Genomic DNA, 20,942 nt, shown 5'->3' with positions numbered 1-20,942 from the left:
TGAGTTCAATCCCTGGTACCTCTGTCAGAAAATAAAAAAATAAATAAAATAATAAACCTAACTCCACCCCCCCCCCCCGCAAAAATGGTCCAGCTCAACTCTGTGATGTACGCCTGTTTATTTCTGCCTGCTTCAAGTAGAATCATTTCCTTCTGCCAAGAATTCCTGTTAGTATTCCTTGCAGTGCAAATCTAGTGAAGAATTCTTCAGGTTTTGTGCAACATAGTTTTCCCTGGACCTCTCATTGGAAACCTGGCCATAAAAACAAAGAATGAGTGTAACGGTGGACATTTTAGGCAAAATAAGAGGTAGTGGACAAATATTTTGAATGAGGTGGGAATTCTATTGCTTGTCACATCTCAGTGATGGGACCACAAACCCCTGTCAAGTGTATTGGTCACAATTTGCCTTAATAATAACAAAATTAGCAGTTGTGTTTAAGGGTTGATACCTTCAATGTAAATGCTGCCTTTGTTAGTTGATCTTACGAGTACCTGGCTTATGGTGAATACTCAATAAATATTTGCTGAATGGATAAACATGAACATAGGTTTTTGAAAATTTCATTCATTAAATTGATGAAGAAAGATAAATAACATATTTCTTCACTTGTCAGTTTCTCAAACCCTATTTTGCTCAGCCAGGATCCCCAGTAAACAGGTCAGCTATCAATTACACAAGCCAAACGTTGAAGAACAATGAAACATATTGGATTGAACCACAGATTTTTCTGGTTACAACTGTAAAGGAGATATTGAGGAAAACTTTGAACACGTAGAATTTTTTCTTTCCTTATCATGACAAAAGTCACATTCTTTTGATTTGATTTCAGTGCAGAATTAGATCGGTGTTACATAATTAGAAATCATTATCAATCATAAATCAACTCCTATCCAGGTGGAAGGGAGTATATTTACAGAAAATGATCGCATAAATGATATCAACTGAATTGAAGTCTAGGAGGAAAAAGTTTATATTCACAAACTTGGTAATTATCAAAAATACTCTTCATTTACACCTGAATTATATTAATAGGCAAATGAATAGTATCAAGATATATCTCCTTTCACTAATCTAGTTAAATTCTCAAAATCCAACCCTCAGAGTACCATCCGAACTGCCTTCTTTATGGTGGACAAAAATATGTGACTTGGTAGGATAGACATAAACAAAACACAAACACTCCTTTATTCCTGCACCACAGAAAAGTTTATTAACTTCAAACAGCTTTCCTTTTATTAAAATAGTTTGCTTTTCCATTTGCTGGTAAAGTAGGTAAGGAGTCAGATTTTTGAAACATTAACATAACACTTTGAAAGTCATTACGTCTTGTTCTAGGAATATAATGTCTTTTGACTTTAGCAGCAAAATAACACAGAATCAAACAGAAAATTCTGTACTTCACTGAATCTTAGGTCATCAGTTGTGAGAACATTATTTTGTGCACCAAGGAGAAAGAAGAGCTCCTCCAATTCTACTATTACCTAATGCTTATTTTTATTTAAAGAAAATTTTTATTTTAGAACATTTTTAGGTTTACAGAAGCCAGTGATTTTTATTAATATTGTCATTAATATTGTCATTGTACATTTAATGACAGAGCTCTTGGAGAATTTAGATGTGGATTTTTAAATATGTGTTTTTCACATGTATACATAAAAGAATACAAGCAAAATAAATTGTTTCAGGAATTTCCAAAGATTCTTGGTGTTCAGTCAGTGTTTCTGAATCAAGGTCCTTAATGTCCATTGTTTTGTTTTGCTTTGTTTCTGTACAGCCTTTGATGCTGCAGCTCTTGAAAGTGTGCCCCCATGTGACTGCTGGAACTTTCTCCCTGGTTTATACTCGTTCTGCAAGTTGGACAGCCGGCCCTTTCTTGATTAGCAGGTGTCAGAATGATTTGAGACAGCAAGAACACTTACTGCTTTCTCTAATGGGCCTTCCATGGTTTTGCTGACTCAGAGTTCGAGCAGTGGTCTTTGTCCAGCTAGCTCTTCAGTAGTAACAACCAAGGTCACATAGTCACTGGAAATGTCCCAATCTTAACTGCGCAACCGTGTTTTTATGATGCCATCCATTTCAGCTTTGTGTGAAACTTCAGAAAGCATGTGAATCATAGACTGAATGCGGCATGTTAATTCCTCTCTCAGCACACAAACAGCCCTTCCCCCACCCCTTCCTCCAACTGGGTGCGGGGATTAAAATAATGCAACATACTTAGGGTTTTATTATTCTTATTTTATTGTCAGAGAAAGAAGTGGCTTAAATAAAAGGGTTCCACACATTTTGAATCATAGCATTTTTATACCATACAGAAAAAAAAAAACCAAAAAAAAAAAAAAAAAAAAACCCCCACAAAAAACCCCCACTGTTCTGAACTAGACTATTGACCTAAAGTGAATAGTGTGTCAGGTCCTCCTCCATCAAAGATGGGTTTATTCAGGATCAGCAGAGAACTGGCTCAGGGTCTGCAGCCACGGTGAGCCCTGTGCAGTTCCCACACAGCAAGGGAAGGAGAGGCCCTTGCAGGGGGAAGGAAGTCGGGAGGGCTGAGCAAACAAAAACCCACGGCTTTTCAATGGCCGAGTTCCTGCCAGGAAGGAGGAGTCTTTCTGTCTCCTGTTGGGCTCTGACGTTACAGCAGGGTGTGAAAACCCACCCCTCCTGGTTTCCAGGCTTCATTTACTTGAGGTTTCTGTTTGTTAACTTTGCACAGTATATTTTGCCATTCTTCCTCTTTACCATGTCTTGTTAGGTCAAAGCCAGCACCAGGGGCAGCCAGGGCCCGCAAGGCAAGTGGCAGAGACCCAGAAAGATCAGTGCAAGGCCTGGGAGTGTGATCAGCAAGGGAGCCGACAGCTCAGCAAGCCTACAGATAAGCTACCAGGAGAGGCCAGGAGACACAGCAGAGGTCAGACAGACAACCCTGCAAAGGGTCCGGAGCCAGACAGAAGTTGGCCAACCGAAGATCAGAGGCTGGACAGAGGTACAGGCAAGGGTTAAGGGGACAATCTGGGGACTCCCTGGCTGACACTCATTCAAATGTCCCTGAAAGCCTGGACTCATAGAAACCATGCCCAGGGCAGAACCCATTTCAGTCCTGTGGCTCAGCCACCTGCACATCTCAAAACCACTTGCACTGAGCATTCGTGCGCAACAGAGTCCACTACTAGGCCTCCTCGTCAGTCTCAAAAGTGGATTATGCTGGCTGTGAACACGACCAAAGGCGCACAGGGGACACGGAGAACAAGAGAGAGGAAATGAAGAAGACTCACTAACAAAGGACGCCCGGTAACTTCATGGAAGAGGCGCTAAAGCCTTTAGACAGACGAATATCTGAATTCTAGATCAGTCATTTCGTAGATGTTGATCCTAGGTGAGCAACTTTTCTGAGACCTGATTTCCCTTTTGCAGATGAACTCTCTGGTAAGATTATAGGAGGAATAAATGGGGCACAAATATGTGAGCAGAGTGCCTTGCCCACAGCAAGCATTCAGCGAAATGGCCTCTGTCCTATGTCACTAATTCAAGTATATCACTGAATTTTTGAGGGTTCTTTTGGGAAAAACTGGGACTTACTGCTAAAAACATACTTAGAAGGATTTGAGAAACTCATATGGCCCTTCAAACACAATGGATGTTATTTGAAGTAACAGGAAAATCTATGTACATTCATATTATTAGTCCATTAGAGAACAGCTGTGGAACCTAGAATTTTTAACCCCATGTCTATATATGCCATTGAGATAGGCATTTATGCCCTTTTTAAACAGGCTAGTAAGACCCCATCCCATCCTCTCCAAAAGTCCTCTTTCACAGCCAGATGCTGGCATGCCTTGGATTCCACTTCCAGAAATCAATTTCATAGGCATTTCTTTTGAAGTGCAAGCATCTGTCCATCTCAGGGAGGATTAGCGCTTCTGGTAAGCAGAAGAAGGGCCCCCAAAGATGTCCACGTACTAATTCCCAGAGCCTGTGACTATGTTCTCTTACAAGCCAAAAGGGACCCAACAGGAGTGGTTAAGCTAAGGACCTTAAAATGGAGAGATTATTGTGGATTATCTGTGTGGCCCAATTTAATTATGAGTCCTTATAAGTGGAAGAGGGAAGCAGAGAATCCTCCTCAGAGAAGCAGATGTCATGACAGAAGCAGAAATTCAACGATGAGTTTGCAGACTTTAAAGAGGGAAGGGGCCATGAGTCAAGGAATGCAGGCAGCCTCTAGAAGCTAGAAAGACAGTCCAGAAGGGACACAGCCCCGCCAACACCTGGATTTCTGATCCAGTGGTACTCGTTTTAAACTGCGACCTACAGAACGGTAAGGGTAAATTAGCATTCCTGTAAGCAGCTAAGTTTGTGATGATTTGGTGTAACAGAAACAGAAACTAACACACCGTTCATATCTTGTTGTGGATGAAATTAGTAGATGTTTTCTTCAAGGTCAGTGCACGTCTGCAACAAGGAAGATCTGGGGCCGGGGGAGGCACAAATAACAGCACTGTTTAAAGTAAGATCTGGCATGAGAGAGGTGACTGAGGAGCTTTCAGAAGAACTCTGCATTTCCCGGGTGTGGGGGGACGTTCAGAGAGTCTGAGGCCGCTGTGGACCTGGAGGAGTGCCCGGGGCTCAGAGTCCCTGGGCCAAGAGAGAGGACCGCCGGGGGCTTCCCTCTCTGCATCCCCTCTACCTCGCAAACCACCGGGAGCCTCTGCCTGACAGGAGGCAGAACGCTGTTGAGCTAGACAGGAGCAAGGCTTGTGAAACAGGAAAACAAGCACAAGAACAGCAACATCTGGCTACAAGCTGAAGAAGAGATGCAGATCTCAGGGAGCGCGGCTCTGGGGGCCCCGTGAAGACTCAGACATGATTCTGGTTGAGAGCACCCAGCTCAGCTGAGGGCCACAGCCAGACAGACCATGACGGCCTGGGGCATACACTTCAGAGAAACTCCATGGGGGGCGGGGCAGTATTTCTGGGGACTCAGAGACAGATGTCCTTCGGTAGAAGCCGAGGGGGTGAGGTGGTTAGACTTCTCAAGAACATTTTTCTCTTCCAGGTGCTTGTTGATTGCTTTTGAAAGTTATGGCTCTACAGACTTGTTTTTCTATTACACGTTGATTAAAAGTCTCCTTAAAAGCCCAGAAGTGTTTTGCCTCTCTATTCTCTTTGCATCAGCCCTTTCCTTGAAGGTGTACTTAGAGAAGGCTCTAGTTCTTTGTGCAAGATCTGGCCGGGAGTGGGCTTGAGATGGTGGTGGTGATAGAGAAAGTAATAGATTGAAAGAAGCAAAGAGCACGGCGCCCTCTTCTCTCAGAAGCATGACCTCCTACACCGTGTATGTAAAGCACGACTGAGTCCAACCATGTAATAGTGGTCTTGTTCCCGGATCCGCTCTCATCCTCAGCGCAGTGAGACACACACTTCTTTTCTGTCAGCTTCCCTCTTCCTTCATGGGCTCCTACCTCCTGGCTCACTTCCACTCTGAGATTGCGTCAAAGGGTAGAATTAGGCTGTGCAATTATGGTCAAGTTGCTCACCGGGTCTTAGAGAATGAAGCCGTGGGTGTCACCACAGCCTTTTGTTGGCTGTGCATGATGGGCACTGGGGCTGGACAGGTGTATCTGCGGGCTCGGTGGGGGTGTGAGCTGCAGATGGGAAAAGACAGAGCTGACATTTACTGGGATCACTCACTCCTTCTCATCTCATGATGCCCTTGAACATGAACTATGAGGAGTGGCTGAGGTCATCAGGGAGCTTTAAGTGAGGAACAAGAGCTGTGTGGTAAATGAGAGTTGTCTTCCTACACTGCGGAACTTGTTTTATGGATGAGGGAGTTTAATGTTCTGTCTTCTATTGCTCTGCTTTTTTTTTTTTTTCTTGCGGATACAAAAGAAGTTTTGAAAGCTCTCTACCTCTTGCATATTTTAAATTTGTCTGTAAACAATTTGGTCAGAAGTCAAACAATTCAAAGGATGCAATTTCCTGCATATGCCATATTACCTCTGCTCATTCAACACACATTTTAACAAAAACTAGTGCCGATTTTTTCATTCACCTGATGGAAAATGTACATCATATAATCCAACTGGGAAGCCGGCCCTCAGTGTCAAACTAATCAACCAAACTGCACTTACTTTACATTAGGAAAAAACCTGACCTAATTTTCCAATTCAAGTAATTGTGTTAATACGTGTTCTTATGACATCTTCTTCGCCTTTGAATTCTCACTCATGAATAGCTTAATGGATGGATGGATGGACAGATGGATGGACAGACAGGTAGGTAGATGATGGATACATACAGTGACAGAGGCACAGAGCTTTAGCATCAGTCTGTTCCCTGGATGAAATAAAGCACTGTCTTCTTCTGCATTTCTTACTGATGCTGTTTCCTTTTCTGACACAGGACAGTCTCTTAGGAACCGTGCATTTTGAAAGTATTGTCCAGATTTTTTGCGCACAGGAGTGCCATTTGGGGTGGGTGAGAGTTCCATCGTGCAGACTGGGAGACAGGGAGGTATAAAGGAGAAAAGAGTCTTTTCAAGCACAGAGAAGGAATATCGATGGTAGCTGAGGAAATAGAAAATGACTTCCTAAACTGACCATACTCTGATACTCCCCGGGAAGTTCTCATATATCCCCATTGGTATTTGCACCCCAGTTTGAAGACCAATGCCCTAGAATTGGAGGCTAGAAGAAATGGATAAAGTGTAACATAACAATTAAAATTCTCTGAACACAAATTGGTCTGCTTTATTTAATGAGTTTCCCATCTTTGGAATTATTTATGTAGAATCTCGGTGACCAGTTGCCAAGAATGCTGTAGAAGGAGGGACCCCTGCGAATTTAGTCCCTGTTGAGTATAAATTTGGCTGGAGAATCCTTAAAGGGTCCCTTCCAACTCAAGGATCTGTGGTATTCTAGCCAGGCAGGGTTACTCAAACTTTGGAGTGCACTAAGACCTAAATCTAATTTTTGAATCCAAAAGAAAAAAGGAATCTGTTGTATCTTAATGAATAGTGAGTATTTATTTTATTTTTATTTTTATTTTTATTTATCTCTGTATCTCTGACTTCACACATGGATTCTACCTTCTGAAGTCACCTACTGTTTGCCAGCTATTAGCTAACACAATGATACTTAGTTTTCTTACCAGGAGACAAATTTATTTCCTTCTTGTCAAAGCAGGAAGGTCTTACATCAGGTTAGAAAGCCTGTATGAAGTTAATATACTTGGTGTCAATGAGATGAGACTTACTTCTGGGTAACCGGACACATAGGGCAGGAAGAAAAGGGTTAGGGGACTGTGTGCAGGGTTAGTAGAGCAGAGAGTCTCATGTTCTAACTCAGTTTTCCCTCCTCGATAAGGAAAGCTGACGTTAGGCATGTACTATTGGTGTCTCATACAATCAAAAGGAGGGAAATAGAATTTCAACAAGTGTTTTCTGGGGGTTGTGAGCAGGTCCCTGGGAAGCGGGTTCCTGAAGCAGACTGGAGTGCGGGCTGATGGCGGGAGCTGGGCAGTGGGTACAGAGCATCAGGTGGCTCGTCCTGTCCCTGCTGCTCGGAACAACTGAAGCTTTGTCCCTGATTCCACGGAAAGCTGGGAATGGTCTTCCACAACAGTGTCTGGGAGAAGATGAGCCTCCAGCCCAGGGGCAAAGGACTGGCCTTTCCTGTTGTTCTGAAGTTAACTTCAGAGATGGCCTTTCGTGTGAAATCCCGGTTAAAGGAGCTCACCGCAGGGGGGCGGGTAGCACTGGTCCTCCTTCAGCGTCTCTGTTAATTACGAACCTCCTCTAACTGAATCTGAGCCTCTACTGATCCTTTTCTTCAGGTTCACTCACATTTATTGAAGTTTAGTCAGTTTGCAATGTTGTGTCCGTTTCTGGTGTTTCCGTCACGTCTCAGTCATGCATACACATACATGGATTCCTCTTCATATTCTGTTTCACCGTAGGTTACTGCAAGACGCTGAATACAGTTCCCTGTGCTGTGCAGCAGGACCTTGTTGTTTACTTAGTTTTGTGAGGCTCTCCTTGTACTTCTGATTGGCAGAGACACTGACAACGCTCAGTCGGTATTCTGTGAGGTTTGTTCCGTACAGAGATGCAGTTTTCGCTGCATTTGTGGGAGAGGGTGAGCACCACATCCGTCTGCTCCACTGTCTTGGCAAGCGCCACGGGTCTTTTCACTTCAAGCTAACCCAGATAACATCACAATATAGTCGACTATTTCTAAAGATACTTACCCCCTGCTCTAGGCATCATTTGAAGACGTCAGGTTTCTAAATGGTGAATTCTAGGTGCCAGTGTGGTTGGTGTGTGGGGGGGTTTGTGTTACTTAAAGATCCATGGGCCAAAATCTCAAAGAAAGAAGTAATTATTGAAAATTCATGGGGACTATGAAACTAAATTTCATCTGGCGAGCTATAAATATGCCACAACCACCACTTTGAACTGTTTTCATAGCTTCCAAAGCAGCTGCCTGTAGCAGAGAGACAAATCCTTTATTTGTTGTTCCTATGAATCACCTGCTGGGGAGGATGGTTTGAGAGGCTTGGTGGTAGTCACGAGAAGAGCAAGGCCGGGTGAAGTCAGGTCTGCACACAGCCTACACGGCTCCTGGGAACAGTCTCCTCCAGATCCAAGAAGTAACGGCGCTTAAAGCTCAACTCCATGTTTCTTACGGAAAAGAGCAACCGGCAATATGAATTAAGAGCAAGTGTGATAGAGACATGATTTACAAGCAAGATATTATGGGAGACATGCCACTTAGAGAATTCACAGCGTTATCACGAGCTTGTATTTAAAATGCCCCCACTCCATGGTAGGGTCTGGGATGAAGAGAAGCTCAAGGAAGTGATGCCTGACGCGATCATTTTTCTGATTACCAAGTAAAAGTAAGGTACCTACAAAAAGATGACAGAAACGGAAGTGAGCGTTATTTAAAGTCAACGTGACAGAACATGATTCTTGGTTTTGACTTTCAGTAGGAAAACATCTGATGGTTTCAAAAGAAACAAGTAAGAATTCTTAAAAAAAAAAAAAGAAAAAAAAGGCGGGGGAAGCAAGAGATAAGCATTTCTTTTCAAAAGAGGAAAGTAAAACTCCCTGCAACGTACTGTAAAAAACTAAGCAACAGAAGCTCAGTGGACCAGAGCTGGGAGACCAGCAGGGAGCCCTCACACCCTGCTTTGGGAGCAGAGCCGACAGCACGCCGACAGACCCTTCCTTCCTGGCAGGGGTGCACCCAACGCAAAGCCACGGACTCTCTGTTTACTCAGCCCTCTGGACTTCCATCCCCCGTAAGAGCCTCTCCTGCCTTTGCTGTGCAGGGACTGCGTGGGGCTCACCACTGCTGCAGACCCTGAACCAATTCTCTGCTGGTCCCGTACAAACCCATCTTTGCTGGACAAATAACTGGCGGTCTCTTCATTTTAGGTCAACAGTATATATCCAGAGATAAATATTTTTCTTCACATGCAGTCTTAAAATAAGGATTACATGTGCAGATACAGTTAATACATTCACAGTCCTCAACACAGGGCATTAAGTGTCCCGGGCTATGACAGCAGCAATGTTCATGGTTGAAGAACGTTCGAGTGCATAAGAAAAAGAGAGATTCGGGGGGTGGGGGAGGGTACAGCTCAGTGGTAAAGCATGTGCTTAGCATGCACAAGGTCCTGGGTTCAATACCCAGTACCTCCATTAAATAAATAAATTAGCCAAATTATCCCACCCACCTCAAAATCTAAAAAAAATTAGAAAAATACAAGCGAGAAGTCAATGCAAATAACCGTCTGCTTCACAATTACCTCTGCAGTGCCCCCCACGCCTTTACACAAGAAAAAACTGTTGCTGCATCATTGATCTTTGACTACAAAGAAAGCCAACCACATTCTTTGTTTACTTATAGTTTTATTTCCTTATTTCACCATTAAACTTAGGAAATAATATCACCACAAAGTTGCAGGCATCATTTTATAGTACAGACAATTGACTTATTTTTAGGAGAAGGAATAAAAATGGCACATGACATACCTAAAATGACTACCGAGGAAGTGCTGGACACTAGGAAGTAAAAAAGGTAAAATCCAGTGCCGTGAGAAAGACAGGGACACCGTTTCAGATGCAACTATGATACATGCCTTTTGCTTACAAAGCAAGTATACAGCCATCTCTTTGGACAGTGGTTTCTACACCCTCGTGAATCCGAAGGATGTGAGCATCACTCAACATTTCATAGACGTTTTCCAGAAAGCTTTCTGCCAAGAAAAGCCAATGTGCTGACTCACCAACTTGGAAGCCAATTTGAATTTAGTTGCCCCTCAAACCTGCACCAAACTTAGAGACAGTTCCCGTGTGTTTGGGAAAAAAAGGGGGGGGGTGCGTTGCTCAGAATGTGCCTTCTCTTAGCTCTAAGCACGAGCCCTGGAGGGGTTTCTCTGGGGTGATGTATGCAGGAGGCTGGAGCCCCAGCTGGGTGTGAGGAAGGGATGGAAGAGAGGGCTTTTGCCGAATGCTTGCACAGCAGAATGGGTTCTCTCCTAACTTCCACACCAAGCAAAGCTACGTGCGTGGCTGTTTTAGGCCCAACTAACAGAACTTCACCTGTACCAACAGAAGCCTTCTGTTTCAGGACGCTCTGGGCTCCCCCACTACTTCTCTTGCTAGGACAACCAGGTGGAGTTGACCATGCTCGGTAAAACGCTTCCAAATTCCAGGGATAAAGGAAAGTTGATTCTTTCCCTTCCTGTCCTCTTAATTATATTTACTACTTCAAATCCATTAAAATATTTTCCTTGTTGCTTAGTCACATTTTATCAGGAAACCATCCTAGTAATGAACCACTTTTCCTTTAATCTCCTTTCCCAGCTCAATGACCCCTGGGTACAGCAGAAACCTGGGGCACTGACATGCACACAATTCTTGGAAATATTTGCCATATGAATTACAAGGAGCTGGTTAACACTGAACAATGTTTACTGTCTACTGGTTGACAGACAAGGTGCTGGCCACAGGCACCAATCATCAGGGAGATCACAGGACATGATAAAATTAGTTTGGGGTGTGCTATGTAACTTGCAGAATTAGTACCTATTTTGGACGGCAAGAAAGAGTAAGAAGAGATGTCTGTATTCCGGGCATAAGCTTTCAGGTTGAAGGCGGGGTTATCTGGGTGTGGGAAGTGCTATGAACATGTCTTTGCAGCTGAGACCACGGCCTCCTGTTCCATGTGCCTCTCGTGTGGGATCTGTGTGCAGCTCAGACAAGAACCACCTTGGATCTGGGTGACTATCTGGAATGTCCCCCCCAGGCCAAGAGTGGCAGGGTCAGAGCTCTGCCAAGTCTCCATAGTTCTACCAGAACGTGCATGGTCCTGACATCACACTAAAGGACGCGGGCATCCGCTTCCACACGTCCGGCGCACCGTCCATCTCTGTGCCCGAAGCTGTGAATGTAGCGCGTGTCCAACTAAACAGCAGTACAAATACTTGCCCATTTTGGAGCCTGCTGACAAAACACGATGCAGTTACAACTTATGCTGAGTACAGTCACCTTATGAGTTTGTTTTTCTTCATTCACTTGTATTGTCTCAACTTGGGCCTCCTTTCTCAGGCTGTGACACTGAAGCCAGAAAGAGAAAACGGGCTTCCCGGTTCTAACGAGCCCTGGGTGACCGCCACTTAGGTCTGGAGCACTGACTCACATGGCACTGATCCTGGTAGAGGCTGAATCCCTAGAAACCTGCGTCACGAAAGCACAAGGAGGGGCAGCGGCACTGAAGTCCGCAGAGGGAAGGGGCCACGCTGCCCTGGGGCCTCGGACAGCCTCGCGTCTGCACCGCTGCCCCTCGCTGTCGCCCACTGCGCATGAGGAAAGGTTGCGGGAGTGGCTGGGTGAAGGAGGGGTGACTGTCTGGGGAGCTGTATTCTGTGCAGTTTCAGTCCATTCTGAGAGAGAGCACTGAAAAGCCCAACAAACAGCTACCCAACAGCTCCGCTTGTAAGGTGGTCAGGCCACCAGTGGTCATCCTGGACTGAAGTGAAATTTAAAATTCCAGGTTTACCAACAAAACAGATGGAACTTGTCCACGTGCACACGGGGGGCTGACGGGGAGGGCCGGGGTGACTTCTGAGTCTTCAGCCACTGCGGCTTCTCATGCTCGCGCTTCCCTGCCTGTTCGCCTTCTTCCAGAGTCTAACACGGTGACACGTGAAAGGGGGAACAGAGATGGAACACGCTTGGAGAGTCAGGGCTAGTCTGAAGTCAAGGATGATCAGGATGACACGGTGAACCAGCTGGAAGACCACAGGGAGGGGACGGACCAAAGAGAACAGAGCCCAGCGGGGCACAGGATGAGAACGTGTGTGTGCGCCTGTGTCTGTGCTGGGGGGTGGTTCTTCACCTGTGCTTTACTCAGGTTTGATTAGTTCACTCTTTCCATTAAAGCACCCAATCCTGAGAGCCTGGCAAACTTCATTCACATGGAATGAAATGGGTTGATTCCCGTTTGGCGGATGAAGACATTTTGATCTAGAAATGCTGAGTACCTTTTTCAATGACAAGCACTTTGAGAAACACACGTCTGGTGACAAACACTTCACTACACCTTTGGTCACACTTTTCAATTCTCCATGTTCAAAAGAATCTGTTTTCTTATTTTCCTTTTCTGAGAACGACCTAAGAGTTGGACACACATTTCTATGAACGGAGTTGGTAGAGTGTATTTACAAGCAGCTTTCGTTCATGAGGGATTTGAATCCAATCTGACAATTAAACCCACCTTGGGCTTCTTTCTCTCCTTCCATCGTAGAAGGACAAGGGTGAGATGACGGCGTTTAAGCAGGATTGTTACGAACCTTCACAGTTCTGCCGAAACTCAGGGTTTCCTCCATTTCTAAAATTAATTCTCTATTTTTAAAACATAGGAAATGGCCTTTTGAGAGGGAGGCAAAATAGGAGTTTCAGAGAGAATGGGGAGGCTGGAATCAGCACTCACGGATTTATTAGCGCCGGGGCACGAGCAAACACAGACGGACCCGCTCCACAGGCAGCGCGCGTTAGCACACGGATGACGTGACATTCTGTAGTTTGCTATGTAAGTTAGAAGATTGTTTTTTCTCATTCTTTGCTGGAATGTGGGCCCAAACCCATTCTTGCATTCATGCTGATGTGCCCTTTCCCCCGTCACGTGAGCTCAAACACACTGGTGGAGGGTCGCTTTGACGGGTTCCCGTCAGGTTTCACTAGGGGTAACGAGCCGTTACGCTGAAGTCACTGTTGACTTCTGAACGAGGCACCTCCCGACACCCACAGAGTGACTTTCCTCCCTTCTTAGCCACAAGGAAGCTTGATACACCCTGCTCACTGCTCAGGTGGACCTTGAAGAGTCATCTGGGGCCACCACTGCTGAAGACTGAAGGGTGACATTTATCGGCGTTAGAGAGACACTTGGTGAAGTCTGCGTAAATACACCTTCATAGAAACAGAACACAAAGTTAAATAGTTCAAAACAGACACCACTGAGTACACGTCCACTGCTGTTAAGCTCTGCTGTGAACACCAGCTCACACTGAACACAGAAGCAACTTGCACCCCGGCTCGGGGCTCACAGCACAAGACCCTGGACAAAGGGAGGCTCTGCCCTCCGCTCCCGCCCCCAACCGCCCACTCCCCACACAGCCCCAGTGAAAGGAAAGCAGGAGCACCCCCTGCCTCGTACAGCAGCAGCAGAGGTCGGTGACAGCACCCCCACCCCCAAGAGAACATTCAGCGTTCGGTCAATTCAGAAGCAAATACAAAAATCACTTTTGAGTAACGTCAGGAAATCAATGGGAGGCAAGGCTTCTCAAAGTGTAATGCTTTCTTGAGAGGACACGTGACTTCCTCAACCCCACCTGTTACCCAGGTGGAGGTCGCAGAGCGCACACCGGGAAGCCCTGGCCACCGCTAAGCAGCAAAGGTGTGAGCCCTTACTTCACAGGAAGATGCCGGGCTGCGAGAAGCTGAACCCCGTCCTTCTTGGCCCCTAAGCGTCTCTCTTGCTTTGTGTTACGCGATGCTTGCGTAACCCTGAAACGTGACACGGTTACTGAGTTTCAGGCTGTTTAGCTAGCAGTTTTGTGTACGACCTTCAGATGTGGACAAGCAAATTCCAGCATGTGGGTGCAGTTCCCCTGCTGAGCTCGGAGGGGCCCTGACTCGAGTAAGCACGGCTGGGGGGATCGGCAGAGGGGACCGCTCCCTCAGCGCCTGGTTGAGCCACCTGCCCCCAGACCCTCGAGGCTGACGCCCTACACAGACCAGGCCAGGGGCCTGGATGCTCTCTGCTGCCTGTTCTCCAGAGAAACAGCCCTGGTTTCCAGAACACCACACTGGGTTTCCTTCACTTTTATGTTGGTTAGGATCCTAGAGAACTTCAGTCACCAAAGCACTGAAAGCACACGTTGCTGGAACAACTTGCCAGTTCAGAGATTCCCATCACATTACATACACGGTGTGTGCACGCACGGAACTCACACACGCATACATGTACATGTGTGTACTTGGGTAGCTTTTATTTGTACGAAACGTGAACTGCACAAAACACTACTTTGCGAGAATCGAGAATCAAGTCCACAAATAGAGTTGAACGACATACCAACAGAAGACGGGGACAAGAGGGTCCATCCTCAGCGTGTGAAACCATTTCGGAACCGTGGACTTGCTAGCCTGCCGTGTCCCACGTGGGGTCTGGGTGACACCTGGGGACGCGGCCGGTTATGCTCAATGAGAGTCCAGAGCTGGTGGGGACTAAACGGCCCGGGCATGCCAATCTGGGTGCAGAAGTGATACGAAACATTGTTTCCCCTCTTTAAGAAAAAAAAACCAAAAGGCAAAGTTGAGTCAGAATCGATCTCTTCCTGTGCGGCACTATGCTCATTGCTCACTTGCTTATTTTTTGCTGAACTGGTATTTGACTCTTCATAGCAAAACGGGGTTTATGGGAGGGATCGGTAAACAGGCAGCTCCTTTCACCGTGGGACGAGGAGAACGCGTTCTGTCGTCACAGGGCTCACCCCCACCCTCACTGACGCCCAGCGGAGGGGCGGGCGGCCGTGCGCGCGCCGCGGTGGACGCGCCTCTAGGAGGCCGGCTCGGGCACCCGCCTGTGGAAGACGGCCGACTGCCCCTGCTGGTACTGCTGCTTGCGCCGCCGCCGCTGGTCGCAGCGGCACAGCAGCAGCGCCTTGAAGGTGGTTCTGAAGGTCTTGTTGCACAGGGCGTAGCACACGGGGTTCACCGTGCTGTTGATGTAGCACAGCCAGTAGCCCAGGTTCCAGTAGGCCTTGGGGATGCAGCTGTTACAGAAGGTGTTCACCAGAACCATGATGTTGTAGGGCGTCCAGGTGACAATGAAGGCCAGCAGGATGGCGCTGAGGGTCTGCGCTGCCTTCTTCTCCTTGATCAGGGACATCCGCTTCCGCTTGGTGATCTGGCTCCTGGTCTTCAGCGCGAACCTCTTGGCCAGGGTGGCTTCCTTGAAGGACAGAGGCAGAGTGGCCGTGGTCTTGCCCACTGAGGAGCTGCCGTCCGGGGCCTTGGCGGTGTCCACAGCCGACTCCAACTGGATGGGAAGCTGGGAGAAGCTCTTCTGAAGACTGCCCCGGCCGTCCAGGCTTTTCTGGGCCTGCGGTCGGCCGGCTCTCCCCTCTAGGCCTGCTGCCCCCGGCTCCTCCCCGGGCACCTGGAGGCTGTCTGCCGAGGGCGACTTGCTGGAGTTGAGGAGGGCGCTGTGCCCCGGCAGCTGGAGAACGATGGAGTAGATGGCTCTGGTCTCAGAGCCCAGGTCCTCCTCGTCGGAGGAGGCGGAGTTTTCCAGGGAGGCTGCGGCGTCGTTGTTGTTCCAGCTGTCGCTGCTGCTGTGGTCCTGGTCCATGTGCTCGGAGCTGGGCTTCCAGCTCCCGGCGGTGAACCAGAAGTGGCAGCGGCCGCACGTGCTCCGGGCCGAGGCTTTTGTGCTCGGCTGCTGAAAGTGGTAGCTGCTGCAGCTCCGGGAGCTGCCGGTCGGGTGGACAAAGTTCTCGGCCTCGGCCTCTGTCCCCGAGGCCTGCAGCCCAGCCAGCTCCTTGGTGCGCTTCTCCGTCTCCTTATAGATCCTCCAGTACAGAACGGTCATGATGGTGACGGGCATGTAGAAGGCAGCGATGGCCGTGCCGAAGGTGATGGTCGGCTCGCTGAGGAACTGGATGAAGCACTCCCCGGGGGGCACAGTTCTCTTCCCCACCACGTACTGCCAGAACAGGATGGCGGGGGCCCAGAGGACAAAGGAGACCACCCACGCCAGGCCGATCATCACGCCTGCCCGCTTTGTCGTTCGCTTGGCTCGGTACGTGAGTGGCCTTGTGATGGAGAAGTACCTGTCGAAGCTAATGACCAACAGGTTCATGACGGAGGCATTGCTGGCCACGTAGTCAATGGAGAGCCAGAGGTCGCAGGCCAAGTTCCCCAAAGCCCATCGGTTCATGATGATGTAGGTGGTAAACAGATTCATCGAAATGACCCCAATAATCAGGTCAGCACAGGCCAGGCTGAGGAGAAAGTAGTTGTTGACTGTCTTCAGCTGCTTGTTGACCTTAAAGGACACAATCACCAGGATGTTGCCGATGATGGTGACCAAGGCCAAGACGCCGGTCAAGAACGCGATGAAGACCACTTGCCAGATGGTGTGACCCCCCAGGGGGTCACTGGCCGTGCCATCTGGGGAGGAGAAATTCCCGGCTGCTTGGGAGAGGTTGTAGCTGCCAGAGTGAGTGACGGCTCCTGGGGGCAGCCCCCCATCCAAAGGGCTGTGAATCCAGGAAGAGCTGATGTTCGGAAACAGAGGTGAGGTTGAGCTGTTACTGTGCATGGTCATGGTGACTCTCTGACATGGTCTGGGGAGAGAAAGAAAACACAGAGTCAGGAAGGTTGCTGCCTTCATCTGATCTGTTCTCTGCACTGCAGCCTACAAGAGAACAGGTCCTGCTCAGAGGTGAGCCCAACAGAGGGACCCACCAAGGACACTCTCGAACTTTAAAGGCTGTCAGCGGCACTTCAGTAAGGACAAGCACATTAAATAAGGGTGAGGCGTGGGGCAGGCAGGGGTTTGTTCGAGGAGACACAAGTAGCTGGCAGCGGGCGCTGAACGTTTGCCACGTTTCCAGACCCAGGCCACACCCACTTCCACAGAACTCATTCTCAAACCAAGTCTCCCTTACTTCTCTGACTTTAAAAAGAAGGGGGAAGCAGTAGAGGCTTATATGATGCTCTTCCAGCATGGCTTTGCCATCCTGCTGCACGAGAAACCGACATCACTCATACGCATTTATCCACCTGGGTGCTGACCTACGCAAGGCTTCAGACAAAGCAACTTTAAGGCAGTTCCAGCCACTTCAGCCTCACTGGAAGGAACAGCATCGACCTGGAGCGTGGGTGGAAACGAGTAAGTCACTTCACACTGTGTGACCTCTTCCCAGCACAGTTACCAGCAGTGATGTGCTGGCTCCTTTTAATGGCTGGTAACAGTCCACGGGGCTGCTAGTTTTGGCCTGTTAACATGCAGAACCTTTACCAGACTGTTCTGAACTGACCAAACCAGCTTGGAATACATCCAGTGTTTAGATATGTTACCGTTAGGTAGAAAAAGCATTTTAGCACCACATGTGTATTTGCATATACATAGTTGCCAAATTGCAGGTAGTGCAAAATAAGTAAGCGACTAAGAATCGTTACAATCACTGCATCAGCAGGAAGGTCCTCCCGTGCGGTCCTGGGAAGCCTTGGTTGAGCCCAGCTCAGCCGCTCTGAACCCCCGGCTGGTACTCGAGGACACAGCTGGCTCAGAAGTGTTCACATCGCTGCCCTCTGTGGGCTAGAGGCAGTAAATCATCCCTCCAGGAGGGCCACTCGAGGAACTCTACTTTTCAGAATCACAGCGAAAATCTATTAAGAACACTTCTGCTGGGTTCAGGCTCTTGGTTAAAAAAATGTTCGACTAAACTCTCATGATGCAACTATGTACACACGTATGCAAGGCAAGAGCCCTAGATCGAGCCTGTACCAGGCGTGCCGCAGCACCCCTGGGAGGACTGCAGTCACGGCGCATGGAGCCTCCTGGAAAGGCCGCAGGGGTAGCAGGGAGGCCTTGGAGTCCCAGAGGCACAGGCTCACATCTTACATCAGCCACTTCCTGAGGGCGGGATCTTGGGTATTACTTAACCTCCTTGGGTTCCAGTTTCCTCTTAGAAAAATGGGAATGGAACATTCTGTATAGTGGTATAAATTCAATCTAGAATTCAACAGTAAGTGGTCAGAAACTCTGTTTCTCACCAAAATGTTTTAACATACAAAACAGACCAGAGCCTGCGCACAGTGCCCGCCGCGCAGGTCTGGTGTCTGCTGTCACTGTCCTACCGCTCGTCTCACCGAGCAGTGACTCACTTAGCCTTGGCTGCCGGGGTGCTCAGGGCTCGACTTGTGCCACCGTAAATGACAGGAGGGAGTGTTCACTGGACACTTCCCACAGGGCACACATGCTGCAAACTGTCACATGCGTTATCTCATTTAATCCTTAAAATAACATTATTTTCCTGGAAACTGCAACCTAGATAGTTAAGTAATCTGTCCAAGGTTTCAAGCTAGTGAGTGAGGTAAAGGGGCAGAGGTGTCCGCCCCCAGATGATCCGAGCCTACCTGAGCCTCCACGTTTGACCGTGACCCCACTCTGCCTCATCACCAGGTCATCCAGACACTGCAGACAACTAGTCCCTCCTAACTGGCGAAAGCTCCTCTTCAAAGTGTAATCGAAGAACACTTAAAAATTACGAGATACCATTGGTCACCTGAAAGACAGTACACGTGCAGTAGTGGCAACAGTGGGAGGGAAGGCGTCAGCTTCACGGTGCTAGTGTAGATGGAGTCTCCTAGTTCGCACTCGTTTCCAAATACAGGGAATTGATGCATTTTCTCTTCTTTAGTTCTTTTTACTTCTCTGGGCTTTATCAGGTGTCAGCTCATCTACATCTACGACTCCCCAACGGGAGGATGTCCAGATTTGGGAAGTGCCACATGCCCGTGGGGTCCTCAGCTGCACCAGTGGCTTCTCCGAAGGCACACATGTAGAAAAGCTATGTGCTGTCTCCCTCCACCTGGGTCCCAGCTGACACAGTTGTGAAGGCGTTTGCCTGGTGTCTCCCACGTGGCCCCGCTACCACGCCAATGACAGACCACGCTCGTCTTTACGAGACCCCTCTGCTCAACGTCCTGACTCGGGTTGACCACCGCCCTACTGGGGAGTCTAGGACACCTCTCCAGTGTCCTGAACTACACAGGTAAGTATCACTCATCTCAGATCAGATCAGTATCACGTTTTCCTACTTGCATCATCACCCTTGTTCATGCATTTCTCTTTTTCCTGCACCAGATGTTTGCTGATTTTTTTATACACAGAGTCTCCAGCTTCACGATGATTAGACTGAAGACCTTTGGAATTTGTGATGGTGCAAAGTGATACGCCTTCAGCAGAAATCGTACTTTGAGTTTCGGCCTCTTCTCCAGGTGAGGGCTACAAGTGAGGGTGCTCTCTCGTGAGGCCAGGCAGCTCCAGCCGCGGGTCCTGGGCAGCCCGTGACCACCAGGGTCGGCCACTGCTACACTTAGAGCCACTCTGGACCCAGACAACCACTCTGTTTCCCACTTCAGTACAGTAGTTGGTAAATCACATGAGACAGCCACCGCTTTACCATAAAGCAGGCTTTGTGCTACATGTCTTTGCCAAGCTGAGGGCTAAGGTGAGTGTTCTGAGCATGGTTCAGGGGTCTAGGCCAGGACACAATGTTTGCTAGGTCAGGTGGATTACATGCATTTTCAGCTGATGATAACTTACAGTGGGTTTATCAGGAGCAACCCTATGGTACGTCGAGGAAGGTTTGTACTCTGACCAGCTTTTATCTTCCCACCATCTTACACCCCAAAGGTGCCCAGACACAGCAGTTAGGTTTCCTTGTGCACCGTGTGGGCTGTGCTATGGCCCCTTTTAGATTCCTTCTCCCTCCTCCTCCCTCCCCATCCCACCACTCCCTGGTGTGCTCTGAATCTCCCATGACCTTCTATAGCACCGTTAAAAACACTCAAAGCAAAAAGAATATGGAAACATTACACACACACACACACACACACACACATGACTGGGACACTGTGCTGTACACCAGAAATTGACACATTGCAACTGACTGTACTTCAATAGGAAAAAAAAAAAAAGAAAAATACATTTAAGATGCTAAAAACAAAAAAATGCTCAAGGCACTTTCTAAGTCTCTGCTCTCCTGCCACACGGGACAGATCCTGCTCTGATCACCTAGACCACATGCTGGCTTCGGTATGAGTAAATGTAATGGCTAAGAAAGCCGGAGCTTTGTATCTGTGCTGACGGTGCATCAGTCTTCTTCCATCTTTTTTCTCCCTCCTGTCAACCCCTTGCAGTGGACGTCTGTTGCTTGTCTTTCCTTCAGCTGTTCTTTTGGAAGTGGCCTGCCTCCCCGGTCTGTGTCTCTGGTGGGCGCCAATCACACGGTTCTGACCCCTCCCCCGCAGTGATGGCCCTGAGGGACCCGCACACAGGAGCAGAACTGTGGGATTTGATGCGGATGTGGGATAGACAGGGTAATTCTCTGATCTTTGGGAATCTTAGGTGCTGGTGACTCTATTTACAGCCACATGGGAAATCCGTGAAGCCAGCAAACACAGAGGAGAGGTAGGGGGAAGGGGAGATGGGAGGGAATGCGTGGAACAGAGACACGATAATGATGTCCTTTCAAGCCTGGATCTAGCCATTCCTGAAGTCAACTCTGCCTCCTTGAACTTGCCAGTTATGTGAGCCTGGGCTACCTGAGAAAGATCACTGTCACCCGCAGCTAAG

General features: G+C 48.1%; 1 protein-coding gene across 12 annotated transcripts in view; it reads right to left on the bottom strand.

Moving 5' to 3' along the window:
• Positions 1–1,186: 1,186 nt before the first annotated feature.
• The window catches only part of CHRM3 (cholinergic receptor muscarinic 3), a 469,218-nt gene continuing 449,462 nt past the window's right edge, over positions 1,187–20,942 (bottom strand). For 10 of the 12 annotated variants that reach the window (XM_032491931.1, XM_032491934.1, XM_032491929.1 and 7 more), the window contains one exon: positions 1,187–16,920. In XM_032491931.1, the coding sequence (XP_032347822.1) occupies positions 15,129–16,901 (1,773 nt within the window). In that variant the 5' untranslated portion in view covers positions 16,902–16,920 and the 3' untranslated portion in view covers positions 1,187–15,128. Of the gene's footprint in view, positions 16,921–18,718; positions 18,868–20,942 lie in introns of all 12 variants that reach the window. The other 2 variants (XR_004324171.1, XM_032491930.1) reach the window with 2 other exon arrangements.

The sequence above is a fragment of the Camelus ferus genome, chromosome 11 (genome assembly GCF_009834535.1).
Source record: "Camelus ferus isolate YT-003-E chromosome 11, BCGSAC_Cfer_1.0, whole genome shotgun sequence".
Classification (NCBI taxonomy): domain Eukaryota; kingdom Metazoa; phylum Chordata; class Mammalia; order Artiodactyla; family Camelidae; genus Camelus; species Camelus ferus.
This window is presented reverse-complemented; position numbering and strand designations above follow the sequence as displayed.